Source organism: Pelophylax lessonae (genome assembly GCF_965119305.1).
Source record: "Pelophylax lessonae genome assembly, chromosome: 2".
NCBI lineage: Eukaryota > Metazoa > Chordata > Amphibia > Anura > Ranidae > Pelophylax > Pelophylax lessonae.
The window spans coordinates 53,606,704-53,628,985 of NC_138769.1; the positions used below are offsets into that span (position 1 = coordinate 53,606,704).

General features: G+C 43.0%; 1 protein-coding gene across 2 annotated transcripts in view; it reads right to left on the bottom strand.

The window, feature by feature from the left end:
• The window catches only part of TTC3 (tetratricopeptide repeat domain 3), a 456,491-nt gene that overhangs the window by 86,699 nt on the left and 347,510 nt on the right, over positions 1-22,282 (bottom strand). For both annotated transcript variants that reach the window (XM_082245196.1, XM_082245195.1), the window contains 5 exons: positions 18,782-18,894; positions 14,107-14,233; positions 8,959-9,081; positions 6,696-6,797; positions 6,218-6,310 (listed from right to left, as the gene is read on the bottom strand). In XM_082245196.1, coding sequence (XP_082101322.1) covers positions 6,218-6,310; positions 6,696-6,797; positions 8,959-9,081; positions 14,107-14,233; positions 18,782-18,894 — 558 coding nt within the window. The remainder of the gene's footprint in view (positions 1-6,217; positions 6,311-6,695; positions 6,798-8,958; positions 9,082-14,106; positions 14,234-18,781; positions 18,895-22,282) is intronic.

Below are 22,282 nucleotides of genomic sequence, written 5' to 3' on the forward strand. Positions count from 1 at the left end.
TGATGTACTGATCAAGGAGATGGTAACTAGCCTGCCCTCCTACGTACAGGACACCAGGGATGTCCTCCAAAAACTATCGCATACTCCTACCATGCATGACATTACCTTGGTCGGGATTGATGTAGAGAGCCTGTATACTTCTATCCCTCATAAGTGGGGTTTACAGGCAGTTACTCATTTCCTTGGTCAGCATCACTCACATTTGGGGGCGCACAATGAATTTGTCGTTGAGCTCCTGGAATTCTTACTCCAACACAATTATTTTCAATTTTTACAAAATTATTATCAACAAATCAGAGGGACATCCATGGGGGCACCGTGGGCCCCGGCCTACGCGTGTCTTCATTTGGGACTCTGGGAGGAGCAGGTGGTCTATCCATCCCCGATGTACCTCAGCCACTCACGTATGTGGCTGAGGTACATCGACGATGTCCTGCTCCTCTGGGGCGGTACCCAATATGAATTGGAGGAATTCATGCATGAGCTCAACGACAACGACCGCAATATTAAACTTACATTCAATGCCTCTCCTAGTCATCTCCCCTTCTTAGACTTGCTCATTTCTAATGAGAGTGGCAGGCTCAAAACAACTACATACCGCAAGGAGACTGCAGCCAATACACTCCTCGCGGCAAGTAGCCACCACCCCAGATCCCTGGTCCAGAGCATCCCAGTGGGTCAATTTCTCCGTCACAAAAGGAATTGCTCTGAACCAGAGGACTATCAGGTGGAAGCCAGACAGCTTCATAAGAGATTCCGTGAAAGGGGTTACACACACCAGACCATTAAACGAGCCCGCAAAAAAGTGGCTCTGAGACCAAGGACAACCCTCCTGGGCAATGGTGACGTTTCAACCTCTAAAAAAACTTCGACAGAGACAACTTGTCCCCGTATTATTACACCTTTCGGCACGCAATGGGAACAGGTCAGGACAGTGTTAAATAAACACTGGCCAGTCCTCACGATTTCTCCTCCAATAGAACGTATTGTTGGACCACGCCCCCTTCTTACAGCCAAACGGGCACCGAGCCTTAGGGATAATCTTTGCCATTCAGAGTTCACACGCTCACGAAGAGAAGACAATTGGCTCGCCTCACTGCCTAGATTAAAAGGCATGTTCCCATGCGGAAGATGCACAATCTGCAAATCGGTCTTGAAATGTAAAACTTTTTCAAGTTGTGATGGGCGGAGGGAATTTACCATAAACAGTTTCATTAACTGCCAAACAGAGCGCGTGATTTACGAACTTATCTGCCCCTGTAAGAAGTCTTACATCGGCAAGACAAAACGCCAGCTCAAAGTGCGGATTCTGGAACATATCTCCGACATCAGGAAAAAAGTGGATAACAGAACCGTGCCCCTCCATTTCTTGGAACATCACGGGGCTGACCCGGAGGGCTTGAAAGTTAGGGGGATATATGCACTTAAATTGCCAGCTAGAAGGGGTGACTTTGACAATGTCCTTCTTCAAAAAGAAAAGATGTGGATATACATGATGGGGTCTCGGGTACCCCATGGTTTAAATGTTGAATTCAATCTCCAGCCTTTTCTTAACGCATGAATAAAGCCCCCTGGTCACCCCCCAGATGTCCGAGATGGGAGGGGTACGGTTCTGTTTTCACCCGGCCAAATTCTCTATATTCCCTCTTTCTTACATGTAGATGTCTAACATTTATATCTACTACGTAATATACATCTTTGTGCACCCTTAACATAGTGTAAAACACAGACCTGTTTAATAATAAGCCATTAGCTCTGTGATCTCTTCTCAGCTTGTCTAATCTAAGGCATCATTTATATTTCATGTGATATGGGTAAATTTCTTTTTCCCCCCCTGTTTATACGAGTTCCCACGGTGATGGCAATTATATAAACTAACAACCTTTAATCATTGATTTTATATTTATCGCACAGCTCATCTGTATTATGCAGTATCTTTTATTGTTCATCATTATGAACGCCGACATTTCCTATGGTACCACTCCTTATGCTTGACTTAATCACCTTACTGAAAGACATGGGTATCTTCTATCCATTGGGGAGATAATATCCATAGATATCCCATAAATGGGTTAAATGCCGTAACGGTGATGATATGGTTAATTTATTGCAGCCAATTAAGTCTAACATAAAGGCGGACACCTTGGATCACACCATCAGCTCTGAAGAAACCGACTGCTCGTCGGTGAAACGCGTCAGCGTTGGCGTTGTGGCATCTTACACTGTGTCCCCCTGTGCAGCATAGTCCATATTGCTCGCCATCTCCTTGGCTACTGTCAGCGGCTGTTCCCCTTACCAGGCACCCGGCGGATCGTACCTACCGGAAGTGACGTCTTTCACTCATACCAGGAAGCAACTGGATCCTCTATGCCGTGGTAGCCGATAACCGGGTTGAACGCCGCTCCGGAGAAGACAGCGGACCGGTCTGCACAGTATAACAGGACTGGGACGGAGCTCTATACCTCCATGGATCCCACTTAGAGCACAGCCGGACCGCATACCCCCACAACATCTGCAGGTAAAGCTGCCTTTACTGTTATACCAGTGGAACATTCCCCCATGTTGGCTGTACCTCAGTTTTCTGTATGAGGACATCTTCACTTAATCGGTATATGCAGCAGCGGATCCGGAGCTCTACTGGACTCCAGCAGCCGAGTAGCACACTCCTCCATCAACTCCTTGTGACCTACCCTCTGTCCCTTTTTTTGCAGTGAAGCTTATACCTTCCCTTTGAGAGGACTGCAGGATTTCTTTGTGCCTCATGCATACACCTGCACGGACACGCTGTGAGGTTCATCAAGCACAAGTGAGCTATTGATTCTCATTAATTTACACAGGAGTACGCTCATTCACTGTGCTATCGGTTGCATCCATAGAGGTCATTACATACCACCTGGCAAGTGTACCGACCATATGTTCGATACATGTCTGGTGGTATGTTAGGTCATACATGAGTTATTGGAACCATTATCTGATTGTTATTTTCCAATTCACCTTAGGTGTATCCACAATTCCAGATAATCCATTGGTTTTTTTCTCATTTAACTATTGACATGCTCCAGTCCCATTCTTTACATGTGTTTCATGCCACTTTTTATTGTATGTTTTTTAACAGTGTCTAAGCAGTGTGTTCCTCCATTGCCTTGTATTGAGTCCCATTTTCGTATTTTCACAGGCATAAGTGCCTAAATAAAATTTAACTTTTTACACTATATTTTTTGCTCGAGTATCCTTAGTTGGTTTTCTGTGGGAGTGCTCCATTTTGGGCCACCCCCACAATTTTTGTTTTTTCGAATCTGTATACTCACCCAACGGTTACTCTATGCTTTTTTCTCTAGCCTTTAAATTGTGTTATCATACACAATTGTGTAGCTAGATATACTATCTGCTTCGGCATCTCTGAGGCCCATTACGGATTACCATATACCCTATTTATTTTTATAAAAAAAAAGTTTGCCTATAGTTCTACTTTAAGGGACACAGGTCTTCAACCTTTGGGTTACATTGCTGCCTACAGGAGAAATGGATGCTGCAAAAAAAAAAAAAAAAAAGTAAACCAGGCAAGACTTATGCCCCAGAATAAACTTCAGGAAAAAATGCTCACGATGAAAAAAAATAAAAACCCTACTGTCATTCTTGTCCATTGCGGGACACAGAAGTCAAACACAACAAACAACCACTAGCAGGCTCAAGAAAATTGGGGACTGCCTGCAGCTCAAAGAGTAACCTGAAGGACCTTTTACCCTACACTGATATCAGATGAGGCCAAAATCTTAACCTGGTGAACCGGAGTATGTGTGATCGGAAGACCAAATGGCAGCCTTGCTAATCTGAAAACAGCTCCTTGATGCTGAAAGGCCCAAGAAGAAATCACAGATCTAGTGCACCTTGACAGGAAAGAGTGGAAACTGATAGGAAACTTCTCATGAGGTCCTCCTGTACAAAGGTCTTAACTAAAGAATGAGAGGTCAACAGTGTCTATGAAAGAATAGGAAGCACAGAAACGTGACCCTTGATAGTGTTGAAAACCAGACACGGGTCCAGACCCAGCTATAGAAAGGAGAAAGTTTGTCCCATGAAAAAACTTGCTTCTAGGCTCACACCAAGTGAAATGATAGACCTTACGAGGGGAGGACTTCCTAGACTTTAGCATTGTGGGTTTATATCAGGTCAGTATACCACATCCGCATGGGCGGTTAAGAGCAATAAGAATTCTGAGAAGCAGACAAGGAAGAAGTTTGGGAGGAAACTCAGAGTAGGGTGTACCGATTCCACAGAGCCACCAGTACATCCACTGATTTCGCTAGAGGACCCCTGTACCTGAAGACAAACCTGTCAGGTTTGTTGTTGAACCTAGAAACCAGGAGGTCCACATCACCTGCAATGCATGCCCTTAACCCCGTTCAGGTGTAGGGACCACTCTACCGGGTCCAGCCACTGCCAGCTGAGGAAGTCAGCCAAGCCAGTAGACTATGCCTGGAATATACAAAGATGACAAAGCTGGAAAGTGAAGTATTACTCAGGAAAAGAATCAATCTACCTCTCTCCCCACGGTGAGACTTCGGATTCCTCCGGGATGACTGATGTAGGACACCACCATGGTGTTTGACTCAGATGACCCTTCAGTACAATGGTTCAGTGCTGCAGAGACAGCCATATTACTCAAAGTTTCTGGATGAAAGTTCTCAGAAGGGGAGACTCCTCTAATGACCAAGTCTCCTACAGCAAAAGGGGGCCCAAGACACCTTCCTGCCTAGCTGGCCAGCATCTGTCGTGGGAGTCCTCCAAAAGATGGCAAGTAAGAAGGTCCTCACTGACTCAAGAACTCGATTCCTGAGCCACCAGGCCAGGGAAAACTTGGCTCTTATAGACAGAAAAACTGGTCAGTCCGGAGACAGATCAACTTGTCCCACAAACACAGTGTTACATTGTAGAGGTATAAAGCAAAAGGGGGGCAAAAAAGAGGCTGCGCTGGAAGAGGCTACTCATTAGGAGCACTGAATCAGATGGCTCCTGAGAGAAGTGTCTAAAATTTCTCTCGTGGAAGGAACATTCTGACCTTTGATCAGGACTAGGTACAGATGCTCCAAACAATGAGTTCTAAGGATGATTTCTAAAGATTCAGGATCCATCCAAATCACTAACGTCTGGACTGTCAACTTCACTTTGTTCAAAAGCGCCTGCAACTGGAAAGGCCGGAGCCACATGGATGCCAGTCTTGATTGCCCCGTTAAAAAAAAATGACATCTACATATTCATGAATAGAAGGCTATCTGGTGCCTCCCAGTGGTCCGCTAAACACTTGGATCTTATTCCAGAATCCTCTATCCTTCCTACGTTCACTGTTCTACCACCTCTGTGCTGTCCTTTCTTTTTGGGTACAAAGCAGGATCATAAATAAACGTCCCATTTTTTAATCTAGCCAATCCAATTATTTGATAGTTTTTAAGCGCTACAATAACTACTTTCCTGAAAAAGCCGCACATTCGGCGAAACATGTTGAGAAATATCACTGTAGCATGGAAAATGTCATAACCGATTTCTGGTAGTAAAGACTATGATATGGTAAGAATTTTATTGTGCTTTAAAAAGGATTTGGAATAAAATGGTTTCATAATTTTATGGAATATTTTAATATATCTTTGTTAATTAAGCACCCTTATGCCTCGTACATACACTAAAATAATTGTACGAAAAAAATCGCTTTTGAATTGATCGCACGATAATCTGATCGTTAGTACACAACTTTCGACAGCCGATCACATTTCGTCCAACAAAATCTGAAGGGACAAACACGAAAACTTTTGTTGTATGATAGCCTAGCGAACAACAATTGTTTAATCAGTACAGTATGCGTCCACTAATAATCGATAGACAAAGGCAGCGCATGATCAGAAACCCAAAAATAACCCGGAAAAAGCCTGGCTGCCATTGTTTTTGTTTTGCACCATCCGATGCTTAGCTACGCAACCAGGAAGCTTTTTCAAGAATCGTACGAAAAAAAAAAATCATACGTTTAGTACGCATTGTTGAATTCAATATTAGTATCATGCAACAAAATGAGAACGATAAGTCATCCGATTATCTGATCGTGTGTACGAGGCATTAAAGTCCCCCATTACCCTAACCTTTTTGTAAATAAAAATATTACCTAATTCTATGAATATATACTATAAGGTAAACATCACTGCAAATCTAGCATCTCATAGCAACATACCTCACATTTTACTTCCCCTGTAATATCATATATTACAATATGACAAATGAGTCCTCTGCAGTCTGGGGTCAGACATGGGTGTCTAAGGAAATCCTGTGGGGAAAAAAAAAAAAAAAAAACAATTTTTAGCTTACTACTATTAATCTGAATGATCTTGAAGTTAGTAAACTTTCTTTGTTTAGTTACCCACAAAGACTCTAATGAACTCTTATGCTTGAAACAGACCCTAATGAGCTCTTTTGCTGGAATTGGGAAAACGTTTAGCTCGAATCCAATTAGGACATCATGGAAGATAAATAACGTATTCAGTACCCGAGAAGACAACATCACATGGCTCTTGCTTCAGGCCAATACATTTTCTACATCAGTGCCCTTAAAGCCCATCTCCACTTTTACCTCCTCACCCCCATCTCCCCCCTCCAACCCTTACTGAAGTGTAAAATTTGCCTAATTTTGGCAAAAAAAAACATCAGCTTACCTTGTCATTCTTATCAGAATATGCAGTGGACTTCACCTTCTTCCAACAACAAACATGGAATTCAACTATACAGTACTGACAACACACCATACGGATAAAACCCTATAAACAAGAGAGAAAACCCTTCAATGGTAATCCGAAAAATATGGTATATAAAAAGAACAATACAAAAACACTGAGCGTGAAACTCCATTTAAACATATTGGTCAGTGACCAGAGGATACAAAATCAATTTGTGTGCACCAATTGCTTTTGCAAACACAAACATTAGCAAAAAAAAATAGTGACATCATCACTGTGCTTTATATAGCCTGTGCAGTTCCACCCACTACAGGCTGCCTGCAAAAATGGATCTATGAACTGAGAATGGGCAGATGATTGAAAGGTCTGCTCCCTGCATTTATAGATCCCGTTTCATTCAAAGAACCTCTAGTATGGTTTTTATGAATGGAACAGCTGGGCGGAAAAAGCTGACAAAGTAGGGCTTTCTCAATGAGAGCCCTAATAGCCGTGTGTTTTATTAACCCCTGTGGCACCAGAAGATTGCAGCAGTGGGGGGCATAGTCAGAGGAGGATTTCAACTAACAGAAGTTGTGTCAGTGCAAAGGACACATTCTAAGATATGTCCCTAGTGCTGATTTTTTTGTTTTTATTTATTTTGACTGCACTTAGGCTTTAAGACACCAGTGGGTCGAATTCCACAAAGCAAAGCAACAAACAAGAAAATAAGAAAACTACCATCATCCACAGCAGCTAATCAGATCATAGGTTACTGAGCCCCACAACGAAAAAAAAATCTCTGTATGTATGAATTTTTTTTATTTTAAAGCAGAACAGAATCGCAAAGTATACTTTGCAAAAATTTTAACCTGGCTCCTTGTGATTTTTTTTCTGTTCTGCACACACTGCAGGTACGTGTGCCGTGCAGTGCACATCCCAGCTCTAGGGGGAACAACACTGTTCTAAATTTATGAGTGTCCCTGCAGCATCAATCCATCACAGGAACCTACATGAGGTGGACCCAACTGGTACTATTCAACAGATATTTGTGAGACTTTACAAGGAGACCTAGGAAAAAGTCCGTGTGAAAGTACCTAAAATTAGGTCCCAACTATTGGGAGTGTTTGGTGAACTTTCTGTGTCCAAGTATGCTAAAAGTTTGTGCGTATACTATATTTCTATGAAAAAAATGCAGCCTACTATCCCGCAAAGGGACTTCTGCCCTTACCCTAAATTCTTGGTTTGAGTTAAATAATACTTTACCCTTGTATAAGCTTACTTTGAACTTTGGAAGAAGCAAAGGCTGTTTGATAAACTGTGGGGTAAATGGATTGACAACCCAATCACTGACCTTCCTAGATCCAAGATACTAGAAATTGTATAATTTGAGGTCTTTTGGGAATTTGCCTCCATTGAGGACAACCTTTATATTAAATTTTTTCTCCAAGTTTAAAAGAGAAGTTTAGCTTTTTTTTTTTTAAGAACCCTTACATACCTAGGTGGATGCTGCATCTACCCCCCCCCCCACCACCCCCCTCTGCTAAGAGAACTGAGCAATCAAAGATGGCTGACCGCTGGTGACAGTCGGTCAACACTGTCTGCTACGCCCCCCCCCCCCCCAAGCTCACTGGAGCCCTGGGCGGTGGATCGGTCGGGAACGGCTGGTTCAGGCTCTTAGCGGCTCGCTGAGAGGCTGAGTACGCTACCGGTCCAGGCATCTGGACGGATTACGAACATATGGTAGCGATCTTTTCCCTGCCTGGACCAGCTCTGTGACATTAGCCCGCTGTCAGCTGAAAACGGGTCACAGGAGTGCAGAACAAACTGCCCTCCTGTGATCCACAGGAGAAGTACAACCAAAGGAGCTTTGGCTTCTCCTTTAACAAACATTTTGAATAGTAAATAGTACAAATATGGACGTCAAATTATTTTTAGGTAACTAATGTAAAAATAACTGAAAATCTGTGCTCACTTAGGCATTGGTTAGCCTAGTGGTTGGGGGGGGTTAAAACTGTGTGATTGATCAACAATTGGTTGTGTTCACATGCCGTGATCACAGAACATTTTTCATAAGTGTGGTGCTTTAGATGTAGGTCTAAACCTAGCCTTAAAACTTGTGTTACTTTTTCTTTAATACTCTAACCTGTGATTTTTCTGGTATATCTACATGTACCTGGTCTTTGGCATCTGCTATTATATGTCAGAGAAGCTGCTGAAATGTCAGAGAAGCTGTTGAAATGTCAGAGACATTAGCTATACTTACCTTGAAATCAGGGTCTGTAAAATAGATCTGGATTTTAGGTAAACTGAAACACTGCTCAAAGCGGCAAACAGCATCAGGTTTAGGTGGAAACTTGCATTCCTCTATGCAGTTATCCAAGAGAATCTAAGGAAAAAAACAAAGAGCTTAAGAAGCAATACAAATCCAAATCCACAGACCGTCTGGAAAAAGATGTTCGATTATCTTATAGCAGCAAGGATTCAAACGGCACATTGTGTAGAAGAGTGGGAAAATTCAAAGACACATCTTGTAAATTATGTCGTGTGCAAAGATCGCAAAAACTATATCTCAAAGGCACTGTACACTTTTAAAAGTTTTTGTTGTTTTAACTAGATTTTAGTGTAGTTATACTCCCTGTGTTGTTTTTTCGCCTTACTTTGTAGGATTGGCGCTTATGCGGTGGCTGCAGTTTGTACTGTTGTGGCAGATGGGATCCCCTATGTCCATGTAATAATTCATCCAACTTGTCCCTATTCGCTTAAGGGACAGGCAACATCTTGCTCTGGGTCATACAGCGCACAATCCAAGGCTCACCATTTCTGCTGTGTTGCATCACAAATCTTGTAGTTCTAATGTGATGAAAGACTGCATGGTGGTCTCTATTAATCGCTCTGCTTGTGCTGCTTGTGTGTGTCTGTATCAGATCCAATTATGATTTGGGCTACAAAGTTTGCTCACAGGAACTGTCAGTTTTTACACTACAGACATGCATTAACCTGTGCAGTGCCATGTCTCATGTTTGAACACAAACTGATGACATGAGACTGTAAAGATGTAATCTACTCTAGGCTGTGCGTACAAGGCAATAAATGACACCATGAAAATACATGATCAATGCTGATTAAATTGCAGGTGAAAAACAAAAGGTTCAGGTAGGAGAGTTGATAATGCACTTAGAGAGTTGCAAATCTATCGTTTTTAGTGTAGAATAAGTAGTGATCGACCGATATAGTTTTTTTTAGTGCCAATACCGATATTTTGGTCATCGGATATCGGCCGATATTTTCGGAAATTAAAAAAAAAATAAATAAATAAATGTTTATTTTTTATTTTTCACAGGTACAGTTGTGGAGGGATCTGGGGGTCTAAAAGACCCTAAACCCCTCCTCTGCACTTCAAAGCAGCCAAGTTTGGCTGTTTTGAATGCTGTCATTTTTTGAATCTGGCGCCGAATACCCGGAAGTGATGTCATGACATCACTTTCGGGCTTTTACTTGGAGACCCAATCAGAGCTGAATGCGGCTTTGATCGGGTCTTCTCTTCGGCGGCCATGGAGGTAGGATGCCTGGGTCTCCCGGTGGGACGGGAGACCGGGGCGAGCCGCGAAAGGCGGCAGGAGGGGGGGACGTCCCCTCCCGCTCCTTGTAATGACAGCCAAGCGGCTTCTCAGCCGCATCGGTTGTCATTACAAGACAGCCGACCGTCTGCTATGGACGCCGGTACCGGGGTGATGCCTCTAGCTGCAGGCATCACTCCGTTACAGCACTTTCCTGGAATATCAGCAATATCGTTAACGTCAGGGGCCGATTTCTATACATCAGGGAAAGTGCATATCGGCCCCGGATATATCGGCATTGCCGATAATCGGTCGATCCCTAATAATAAGGTATAGTGTGCAGAAACACTTTCGCTCCCATAGAACAAGCATTCATTGTAAATGTGTTTTTTGGGTTATGTTAGTGTTAATGTTGGGTGAAATAATGGGGTTATGTTAGCGTTAATGGCGGGTGAGATGTTGGGATAAGGCAATGCAAAGGGCTCTTTTACACCTAACGCAGTTGGATCCAACTGCATAGACCGCCAAAAATCAAGGAAATCCTATGGGCATAGTTCACACTATTGCAGTACAGTGCATGCTGCATTTCTCCACACCGTAAAAACGCACAACACTGCAACACAATGCACATAAAAGCACAGGGAAAGGAACAATGACCTCAAAGGACAAAGGCAGATAGAAAAATGCACATCAACTGCATGTAAAACGCACATCAAATGCATGTATCTGTGCAAAGAAAAAAAAACGCGCAGTAGATGTGCAGTTTCTAGTAAGATTCGGCTTTTGTATTCTGCAAAAAACCTTGTTGATCCTGCTGCTCTCCATCTCCCCCTTTCATTCATGTCCCTAATTCAGGTAAGGATTTTTCAGCTGTGGTGGCAACTCTGCACATGCTCAGTTATGAGTGAATTTCTATAATGAGCATTTCCTCCTTATCATATCTGAGCATCCCATGTGAGTATACATAGTGGTAAATGTTAATCCACTCCTTCCCTCCCTCCTCCATGCTCGCTAACCACCTAAACACAATGGGGGCAAGATATTTCATGGAGAATAATGGAGGCTTCACCTTCCTCTAACTCTAAGACACAGGCTGAAGGGGCGTGGCACAGCCTGTGACTAGCAGAAATCTGCCCACACCAGGTTATTGCCAAAAAATAATAAAGATTTGATTTCATACATTTGTATGACAATTTTATGTGTATGTTGCAGAACTGAGAATTGCCTTATAACTGCCATAATAGGTGGGTTTGATGATTAGTTCAAATTTATCAAAAAAAGTATTATTTATATATTTACCACACTGCTAAAAAAAAAAAAAAAAAAAAATTAAAGGAACACTGAAAACACATCAGATCCCAATGGGGAAAAATGTCATGCTGGATATCTATACTGATATGGACTGGGTAATGTGTTAGGAACAAAAGAATGCCACATTGTTTGATGGAAATGAAAATTATCAACCTACAGAGGGCTGAATTTAAAGACACCGCGAAAATCAAAGTGAAAAGAAATGATGCTGCAGGCTAGTCCATTTTGCTAAAATGTCATTGCAGCAACTCAAAATGGTACTCAGTAGTTTGTATGGCCCCCACTTGTATGCATGCCTAAAAACATTGGGCATGCTCCTAAAGAGACGACGAATGTTGTCTTGGGGTATTTCCTTCCAAATCTGGACCAGGGCATCACTGAGCTTCTGAACAGACCGAGGTGCAACCTGGTGGCGTTTGATGGAAAGAAACATAAATGTCCCAGAGGTGTTTTATTGGACTTAGGTCAGGTGATCGTGGAGGCCATTCAAAGGTATCAATTCCTTCATCCTCTGGGAACTGGCTGCATACTCTCGCCACATGAGGCCGAGCATTGTCGTGCACCAGGAAGAGACCAGGACCCGCTGCATCAGCCCAGGGTCTGACGATGGGTCCAAGGATTTCATCCCGATACCTATTGGCAACCAGGATGCCAGTATCTAGCCTGTAGAGGTCTGTGCATCCATGGATATACCTCCCCAGACCATAACTGACCCCTCCAAACCGGTCATGCTGAACAATGTTAAAGGCAGCAGAACGTTCTCTATGGCTTCTCCAGACCCTTTCACGTCTGTCACATGTGCTCAGAGTGAACATGCTCTCATCTGTGAAAAGCACAGCGTGCCTGTGGCGGACCTGCCAACTCTGGTGTTCAATGGCAAATGCCAATCGAATGACAAATGCCAATCGAGCTCTACGGTGACGGGCAGTGAGCACAGGGCCCACTAGAGGATGCCCTCAGGCCACCCTCATGAAGTCTGTTTCTGTTTGGTCAAAGGCATTCACACCAGTGGCCTGCTGGAGATAATTTTGTAGGACTCTGGCAGTGCTCACCCTGTTCCTCCTTGCAAAAAAGGAGTAGATACTGGTCCTGCTGATGGGTTAAGGACCTTCTACAGCCCTGTCCAGCTTTCCTAGAGTAACTTCCTGTCTCCTGGAATCTGCTCCATGCTCTTGAGACTGTGCTGAGAGACACAGCAAACCTTCTGGCAATGGCATGTATTGATGTGCCATCCTGGAGGATTTGGACTGCCTGAACAACCTCTATAGGGTCCAGGTATCGCCTCATGCTACCAGTAGTGACACTGACCCTAGCCAAATGCAAAACTAGTGAAAAACATGAGTAGTGAAAAAAAAGAATTGTCAGTGCCCCCACCTGTAAAACCATTCCTGTTTTGGAGGACGTCTCATTGTTGTGTCATTTCATTAACACCAAAGCAGCTAAAACTGATTACCAACCCCCTTTGCTACTTAACTGACCAGATCAATATCCCAGGAGTTCACTTGACTTGATGCTTTACTCTGATTAAAAATTGTTCCTTTAATTTTTATGAGCAGTGTATATTTGGTTTAACCACTTTTGTACCAATGTAGGTTTAACAGCTGAGCATCGGCCCTTTATTTACTCACTGTATAAACGGCAGTCAGGGGCTGACTCACCATGTAATTGCTTTGTACTCAGCCAATCCAAGGGGCTGGGTGCCATGGCATAACTGATTGGTCATCACAGGGATCACATGGTACTGTTTACAGTGCTGAATCCCTTCCCTTCTCCTTACAACAGGGAAGAGAGAGAGATCAGTACTTGTGAATGGGTAAAGAAAGTAGCATTTTTTTTTAACCCTTTCAAGTTCCCTTCCCCTACACATACTAGCTCCAATGCAGTCTTCATGTGACCTGTGAATGAACCCCTCACCCCCCTTATCCTGAGCATCTGAACATTAACCCCTTCATCTCTATCCTGCCAATGAATGTAACCACTTCACTTTCTCCCTGTGTATGACCTGCATATTAATGTATTCAGTGCACAATTCTCAAGCTTCATATTTAACCGCCTCAATATCGGCATGTTTCTTAATTTCCAAAAAATTGTGGAACAAAAAATGAGATCACCTTGGGGTGCCTGCTTTCCAGAAAAATATATTTTAGGGGTTTTCATATTATTTTAGCATTTTTATTTTAAAATTAAGTGAAAGGTTTATTTTTTTAAATGTTTGGTCTTTTTTCCATTTTATAGTATAAATAAAAATCCCTGCAGTTATTAAATACCAACAAAAGAACGTTTTTCCTCAAATTATATTAAACTCATTTGGGTACAGTGTTACATAACAGAGTAATTGCCAGTCAAGCTATCACAGCGTTAAAAACTGAAATATGGGCTGGTAATGGAGTATTAGAAGCTGGTACTCAAATGGTTAAGGGCACAAAGTCTAAGTTTACTGTTTGTTTTAGGTAACTGCAAAGAGCAAAGACAGGGGATGCAGGTAAAAGGATAATATATTTAAAAGTTTACCAAATTGTGTAGATTAGTATTTGGTTACTTACCTCTAATTTTTCTGGCCTGGTCTCTTCAATGACAATAGATGTTGTTGGCCAAGTTAGCACTCCTGGAACCATCTTGTGCATCAGCATGGTCTTAGACCTCACATATTGAGTCAAAGCATCAGAAAACCTAGCAGAAACAAGGCATTAAGAAAATTGAAAAAACTGGATTTTTGTCTTACCGTAAAATCCCTTTCTCTGAAGTTCACTGACGGACACAGCTCCATGTCTTCAGATCATTGGGCATATGCTGCTCTCTCTTCAGGAGTAGGACTAGGCAGAAACAATTTTGGCTACGCCCCTGAGGCAGTCCCAGGGGGTATACCATCACTTCCAGCTTTTGGACTTTTGTAACAAGCAGTGTCAGAACACAGATCTCAACCCAACAGAGGGGTGGGTGCTGTGTCCGTCAGTGAACCTCAGAGAAAAGGATTTTACGGTAAGACAAAAATCCAGTTTTCTCTTTCGTTCACTGATGGACACAGCTCCATGACTTCAGACCATTGGGATGTCCCAAAGCAGTATCAACATGCGGGGTGGAAAAAACACAGCAATACATAGAATTCCCAACAAGACTAAACATAGCTAACCAGGTAAAAATAGGAGCTCAACCAGGAACAACTGGAGCTCACCAACAGGAAAAAATTACAACCTCAGGAAAGGGAAGCCTCTGCAACCGCAGCCTGCAAAACTTTGCGGCCAAACGCCGTATCCGAAGATGCAAGGACATCCAGCTTATAAACTTTTGTGAATGTGTGTACAGACGACCACGTAGCCGCCTTGCACCCCTGAACCACTGACGCCTAATGACGGAAGGCCCAGGAGGCACTAAGCGCCCTTGTAGAATGCGCCTTGACAGGGAAAGGAGGAACCCGACACTTAATAGAATAGGCCTGCACCACCATCTGCCTGATCCACTTATAAATGGTCGCAGCAGATGCGGCCTGCCCCTTACGAGGTCCATCAGAATGAGCAAAGAATAAGATTTCTGAATCAGTTCAGTCCCTGCCAGGTACACCCGAATCACCCTGACCAAATCCAAGGAATGTAAAGCAATTTCCTTAGGATGTTTCGGCTTAGGACATAGAAGGTAGCACAATATCTTCATTCAAATGAAATCCCGAGACAACCTTAGAAAGGAAAGCCTGACAGGGTCGCAAAACCACTTTGTCCCTATGAATCACCAGGTAAGGAGACCAACAGGACAACGCAGCCAACTCTGACACCCTACGTGCGGAAGTAATAGCGACTAAGTTGACCACCTCCTGCGACAAAGTGAGCAGAGGAAGTTCCCGAATATTTTCAAAGGGAAGCTTTCGAAGCATCGACCGTATCAGATTGAGATCCTACGGAGGCACCATGGATCGCACAGGTGGAGCCAGATGGCGAACTCCCTGCACAAAAGTGTGAACCAAGGACTTCGCCGCCAAAGGGCCTTTGAAAAAATATGGCCAAAGCGGAAATCTGGCCCTTGATGGTGCCAAGAGCCAAACATTGATCTACACCTAGTTGTAGAAAACTCCAACAGGTGAGACACAGAAAAGGAATGGGGAGAAACCCCCTGAGACTCACACCAAGTAGAGTACGCCTTCCAAACTCAATGATAAACCTTGGTAATAAAACTGGAAGTAGATTTCCTAGCTTTTAACAGCATGGGAATCACCGACCCCAACAGCCCTCTATCCTTCAGCACCTGGCTTTCAATAGCCAGGCCGTTCAAACGAGTGACTGTAAACCAGGATGGAAGATTGGTCCCTGAGACAGAAGATCTTCCCCGAGAGGAAGTTTCCAAGGGATGTCTGCTACCAGGCTTACCAGGCCTGCGTACCAAGACCGGCGAGGCCAGTCTGGTGCCACCAGAATGACTGGAATCCCTTCTACCTCGACTCTGCATAGCAGTCTCGACAGAAGATATATTGGAGGAAAAGCGCAAATCAGACGATACTGACCCCAAAAGGCCACCAGGGTGTCTGAGGCATCAGTCCTGAGGATCCCGAGACCTTGATATGAACCTCTGCACCTTCCTGCTGAGGTGGTAGGCCAGCAGGTCCATATCGGGGATCCCTCAATGAAGGCACAGTTGATGAAACATCTCCGGGGGAGGACACAGGAGGGAACCTACTCCCAGCAGTCCACCGCACCATCTTGGAATGGGGGTGCTGCGGCCTAAAGTACGCTGCGACTCTGATCGTGACTGCTGTCGTGACCATGGCTATGAGACCTCGTGAGGGGTTTCACTCGCCGGCCAGCCCCCGTCCAGTGGGGCTATGTCGCTGCCAACCTAGCGTGGAGTGAATAGTTGGGTCACGCTCGCAGGCCAGACTGGGATGACCATAAGATTCTAGGATATCCAGTGCGTCGCCCAGTCTGGCTGTTGATTGTAGTTCACAAAGAAACAGGTTGATTGTAGTTAACAGGAACAAAAATAAAGAAAAAGTAAAAAAATTCCTTTTAAAAAGAGAAAAAATGTCAGGACCACAGATCCCAGCAGAGAGCCAGGTCCTTACTCCTGACTAGGCAGCAAAAACTGAAGTCCTATAGCAGGAAGTGATGGTATACCCTCTGGGACTGCCTTAGGGTCGTAGCCAAAATTGTTTCCGCCTAGTCCTACTCCTGAAGAGAAGCAGCATAAGCCCAATGGTCTGAAGACATGGAACTGTGTCCGTCAGTGAACCTGCACCAACTGCCCCCTCAATAGGTGCACATCTAAGTACGCCTACCATGCCCAATGATAATTCTTGCAAAGAGTTGACCTTCTTAGCCTTTATCATCATAGGAATCACCTATTCAGAGATGTCATTTTGAACCTGGGTTTCAGGCATAATGGTAAAAGCCAGCAACTGTGAACTAGTATGGTAAATTAGATGTTGGGACAAAAATCCGGGAGTAGTGAACAGGTTAGCGTAAAAATGCCAAAATGAAGGCAGTGAAATCTTGATCCAAAAGAAACAAACAAGAGGGCTCGATGGAGATCTGCTAATCTGCGCATTCTCATCAGAAAGTAGGAGGTGATAATTGAGGGGGAAGAAAGCAAACCCCCAGCTTATAGCCCTGGTATTGCATCACCCTGACATGCAAGCTGTCAAAGTGTCCACAAAGATTAACAAACATTTCCCTACTTTGGAAAGTTGGAGCGCATCTTCGTGCAGAGAACTCCTCTGAGGATTTAGCAGTCTGAGTGCAAGACCTTGCATGTGGTCAAGGCGAAGGAAAACCGAAAGGGACATTTCTAAACAGATAACAAGGGAAAAGACTTTGAAGTATCTTACTTAGACCCCTTTCACACAAGCGGACCGTTCAGATCCGCCTGTCCATTTCTCAGGCGGATCTCAACGGATGTCCCATACATCTCTATGGGGCAGCAGAGACATGTCCGCTGACATCCGATCCGATAAATACGAAGGGATGGAAACCCTATTTTCCATCCGTCTGGTGGATCGGATCGTATGAGAACAGACAGACGGTTCATTCTCATCCGATTCCCCTATAGAGAAGAATGTTTATGCACACAGTGCGGAGACAGAGCTGCCATCCGCCTGCTCAGCGGGGGATCGGCGGATCGATCCCCCACTGAGAAAAACTGAGTCAGCCGACAGACTTACGTGTGTGAAAGGGGCCTTATGGTTCTTCCACTGAGGAACCTCAGCTGAGAGAGGAAAGGGCCAAGCCCCACTGGAAGGAGCCAAAGATGTCTTGATTTCAGGCTGCAGATGTCAGCACTATCAGAAAGTCTGATGCAAGAAGCCCCAGAACAGTTAGCAGAATGTGACATGGGGGCACCTGATAAACTCACTCCATTTAATGTACTAAATTAAACATGTAATAACTGCATGGCAATAAGACTTGAATAGAGCTGAATATGAACGTTAAACTTTAATGATTTAATAGATTTCTTAATAATGTTTTTTATTTGCCAAGACAGCCCCATACATAGACTTTTTTTTTTCCAACCAGCCTGTGAACAATAAAAATAAATAAATAAAAGTACCCATTTCCTTATCCACACACTCGATGTGGATAGGGGAATGACTCCTGCTGTGCTATTGTTTTCTGCTGCCATTGACTGAAACCCCTAACTATAATTTTACCTTCAAATGAAGAGAGTCCTAGGAGGTTCAAAGACATGTCACATTGGATCATTATCAATATGAAAATGAACAAGGAAAATGTTTTTGACTCCTTTGTTTATTTGAGTTCATATTATCTAGTTTTAGGACTGAATCAGACCACATTTTAGGTGACATTTACTGACAACTATGCAGAAAGCACCATTTTTTTTTAGTAGCTTTTCCATTATTGTGTGTCATTCTTTAGGTGACCGTTTGTTATTACCAGACAAAAAATTTTTTTTTGCTAAATTCAGTAAGAGAGCTGTAGAGGAAAGGCCACCATCCATGGGATGCTGAAAGGAGTTAGAAGGCTCTGTACAGATTAGAAAAAAATAAGCTATATCTCATATTTAATGTCTAGTTGTTTATACAGTTGAAAAGTAGTTCTACCTATAATCAAGAGAGCGTGCAGCCTCCAATACACACACACTGTGGAACTTATACATAGACTTAATCATTCAAGGGTTCTCAAGACATCACTATGCCTAAATACGCCCCTGGCTGCAACAATATCTGCTGTTTAAAAATGCCATCCTGAGTATCAAAAAAAACAAAATGTATGTTCTTACCGATTTTGCTTGAGAAAAACGTTGCCAATGCCATAAAAAGCCAAACAATTAAACCTTTCTTTAGAGTGCTGTTGGATAATTTCCTTGAAACGTTTTTCAGCCCTTTCCAATTCCTAAAGAAAACAAATAAGCAGAAAACAGGAATATAAAATTGCATAGTTTTGACATTTTTAATAAAATGGAAAGAGGTTTAGGACAGTGTTGAGTTTTTTACTGCAGTTTGTGTCTCCACTGGGGAGATTTACCCCTTTATTTCTTATGGTGACAATTATCACCGGGACCAAAGGTAATGAAAAACACAAAATTCAAAGCTTTTACTAGGGAAGGAATTTTCCAATGGGGACACGTGTGTCAGTGACAACTGTATAGGATATCACTACTTTGAAGAGATATGGTGTCTATTTGGCAAGTGAAAACAAATCTCACAAATAGGACACAATCAAAAAATATGACCAGGATTTTAACTCTTCCTTAATAAAAAAAATGGACTTAATATGCTTTAAGAGCCAGCAGTTCAGACTTGCTAGCTGACCTGGAAACCATCCATCACGCCCTGCGCCAGCAACTAAAATGGGGTTGGAAACTTTTTACGATAATTTGTGATAAGATTTTTATGGGGGAAAAAAAAAAAAAAATGGAAAAACTTTAAAAAGGAAACTTATGTCCAAAACTTTTTGGCCCTACTTCTTCCTATGGATCACAGGAACACAGTATGTTCTGCACTCCTGTGACCCGTTTGAAACTGACAGTGGGCTAAAGCCCACTGTCGGCTGACGTCACTCAGCCAGTCTAGGCTGAGGAAAGACCCCGAATTTACAGTGTGGATCCAACCAGGTGCCAGGACCAACAGCTGGCTCAGCCTCCCAGCTGTGCCACTGGGAGACTGAGCCAGCCGTTCCCTTCCCAGCCTAGCACTCCAGTGAGCACTAGAGGAGCAGAGCAGAGCAGAGAGCAGTGACTGATAGTCAGAGAGAACTGAGTGATCGGTGGCGTTTGATAGCTCAGTTCTCAGTGCAGAGGCAGTGGGGGATTGCTACAGCATCCACCTAGGTGAGAATAGGTTTTTTTTTTGTAAACCTATACTTTAAGACTCCTTCACGCCAACTGCACACATATATGCAGCTTAACGGAAGTAGGCTTTTTTCCCTGAGTGGCCACATATATGTGTCCCTTTGTGCTGGGAGCGAGGCGCACAGCGTACTCACAGCACTGAGACCGGGCTCTCTACAAGAGCCCCGGGTCTCGTACGAACGATCAGGACCCAGGACTGTCGGTTCGCGGTCACCAAAACATTGTGATAGCCTCTGATTGACTAGCATAGTGATCAGTCACTGTGAACCCGCCCCAGGGTTTCCTTCCTCTTCTGAATGAAGAGAAAGATAAATTGCATCTTCCTCTTCATGCAGCAGAGGAATTGTAAAAAAAAAGTGTGTTAAAAAATAAAGTGTGTAAAAAAAAAAAAAAAAAAAAAAAAAACCTGAAAAAAATCAAACAAAAATTAAAAATAAAATAAAAAATAAATCAATAACAAGATCAAGGTTACCAGTGTTTTTTTTAGGGTCAAGGTAGGGGTCAAAAAGGTCAAAGTCAGCATTATTTAGGTGGAATATAAAAAAAAATAAAAATTGGTATCAGTGTCAGAGTTAATGTCTGTGTTTTAGGCAGGATAAAAAAAAAAAAAATGCAAATATGCAACATTCTTGCTGGGCTGTACTACAGGTAAAAACAACAACTGCACATATGTGGTATCACTGCAACCATCAGAAGCAGGATAACTAATTGTGTGTTGTTCTGTGGTGGCAAATTATGATAATTGCAATAAATATACAGCTAAATTTATAAAAAAAAAAAAAAAAAAAAAAAATTTTTTTTTTTTTTTACTATTTTTGGGCCGTTTTCCTTTGAAATAAATAAATAAATAAATAAATAAATAAATAAAATCAGGAGCTATCCATTACCATTTACCAGCAAAGGACAGACCAGCTCAGCTCCATGTCTGAATGGATACATGGAGCAGCGGCTGGGCTGCTCCCATAGCAAGCTGCTTGCTGTGAGGGCACTCAAAAGGAGGGGCCTGAGAAAAAGAGGATCTGGGCTGCTTTATGCGAAATCACTGCACAGAGCAGGCAAGTACTGTATAACACTTTACAATCAAGGTGAACATAAAGGAGTCAGGGATGCCCTTTATAGAAACATTGTCACTTTGCCATGCATGGGCAAGGTGCCCATGTCTATTTAAGGGGTCATTGCGGTAACCAGGGGTCTGCATTTGAGTTGCCACTGATTTGCTGAAGTTCTCTATAGGTCATCAGCTAATCCTGTAGCGGTCATATCTTCCTTTATCTCTGTTACAGACTGCTTTCTGAAAAGTAGAAATATTGGAAATCACTAGAAGACCTCATTCACACTTCAACTCAACTCCTGCATTTAGCTTTTCTAAACAAAGGAAACGTTATCTGGGAGGAATGAATAACTTCTGCTTATTACGGTTTTCTGCATTTAGATTTCCTGTTTCGCAGGTTTAGCCGAGTTAACATACATGTTTTTAAGTAGCCTTGCAAGATTTGAAAGCAACTTTTTTTGTGTATGTGTGCGCTCTTATATTGTTCAATTTGTATATTGGTCTTTTAGCAGCACCAACCATAGAATTGTGTGTTTAGGGTTTGCCCCCCCAATATCTTTTTGTTAACATGCATTAATTCGCGTTCAGAATGTCTATTCGGATCCGGGATAAACCAAATTCTTATTTCTCTAAATTGCACGGTTTGAATGACATCATTAACTACTTGACCACAGGAAGATTTAACGCCCTTTAATGACCAGGTCATTTTTTGTGATATGGCACTGCGTTATTTTAACGGACAATTGCGCAGTCGTGTGACGCTGTACCCAAATAAACCCCCCCCCCCCCCCCCCCACAAATAGAGCTCTCTTTTGGTGGTGTTCAAACACCACTACGTTCGTTTTTGGCGATTTTTGTCTTACCGTAAAATCCTTTTCTCTAATGTTCATTGACGGATAAAGCTCCAGATCTTCTTGATCATTGGGTTATGATGCTCCCTACAGCAGTGGTCTTCAACTCCAGTCCTCTGGGGCACACCAACAGGCCAGGTTTGCAAGAGAACTAAATTACATCACAGGTGATCTCATTTGCTGCTCAGTGATTGCAGTATTCTAGTCTGCATCTCCCCAAGGTAATACTTAAAATCTGGCCTGTTAGTGAGCCCCAAGGACCGAAGTTGAGGACCACTGCCCTACAGGAGTAGGACACTAGGCAGGAAAAAAACTTTACCACTATGGGGCAGTCCCAGGGGGTATACTCCCAATTCCTGCTACAGGCACTCCCTTTGTTGCAAGCAATGTCAGAAGAAATCTAACCCAACACAATAGAGGGGTGGGTGCTATGTCTGTCAATGAACATCAGGGAAAAAGATTTTACAGTAAGACTAAAATCCAAATTTCTCTTTCGTTCATTGACGGACACAGCTCCAGATCTTCTTG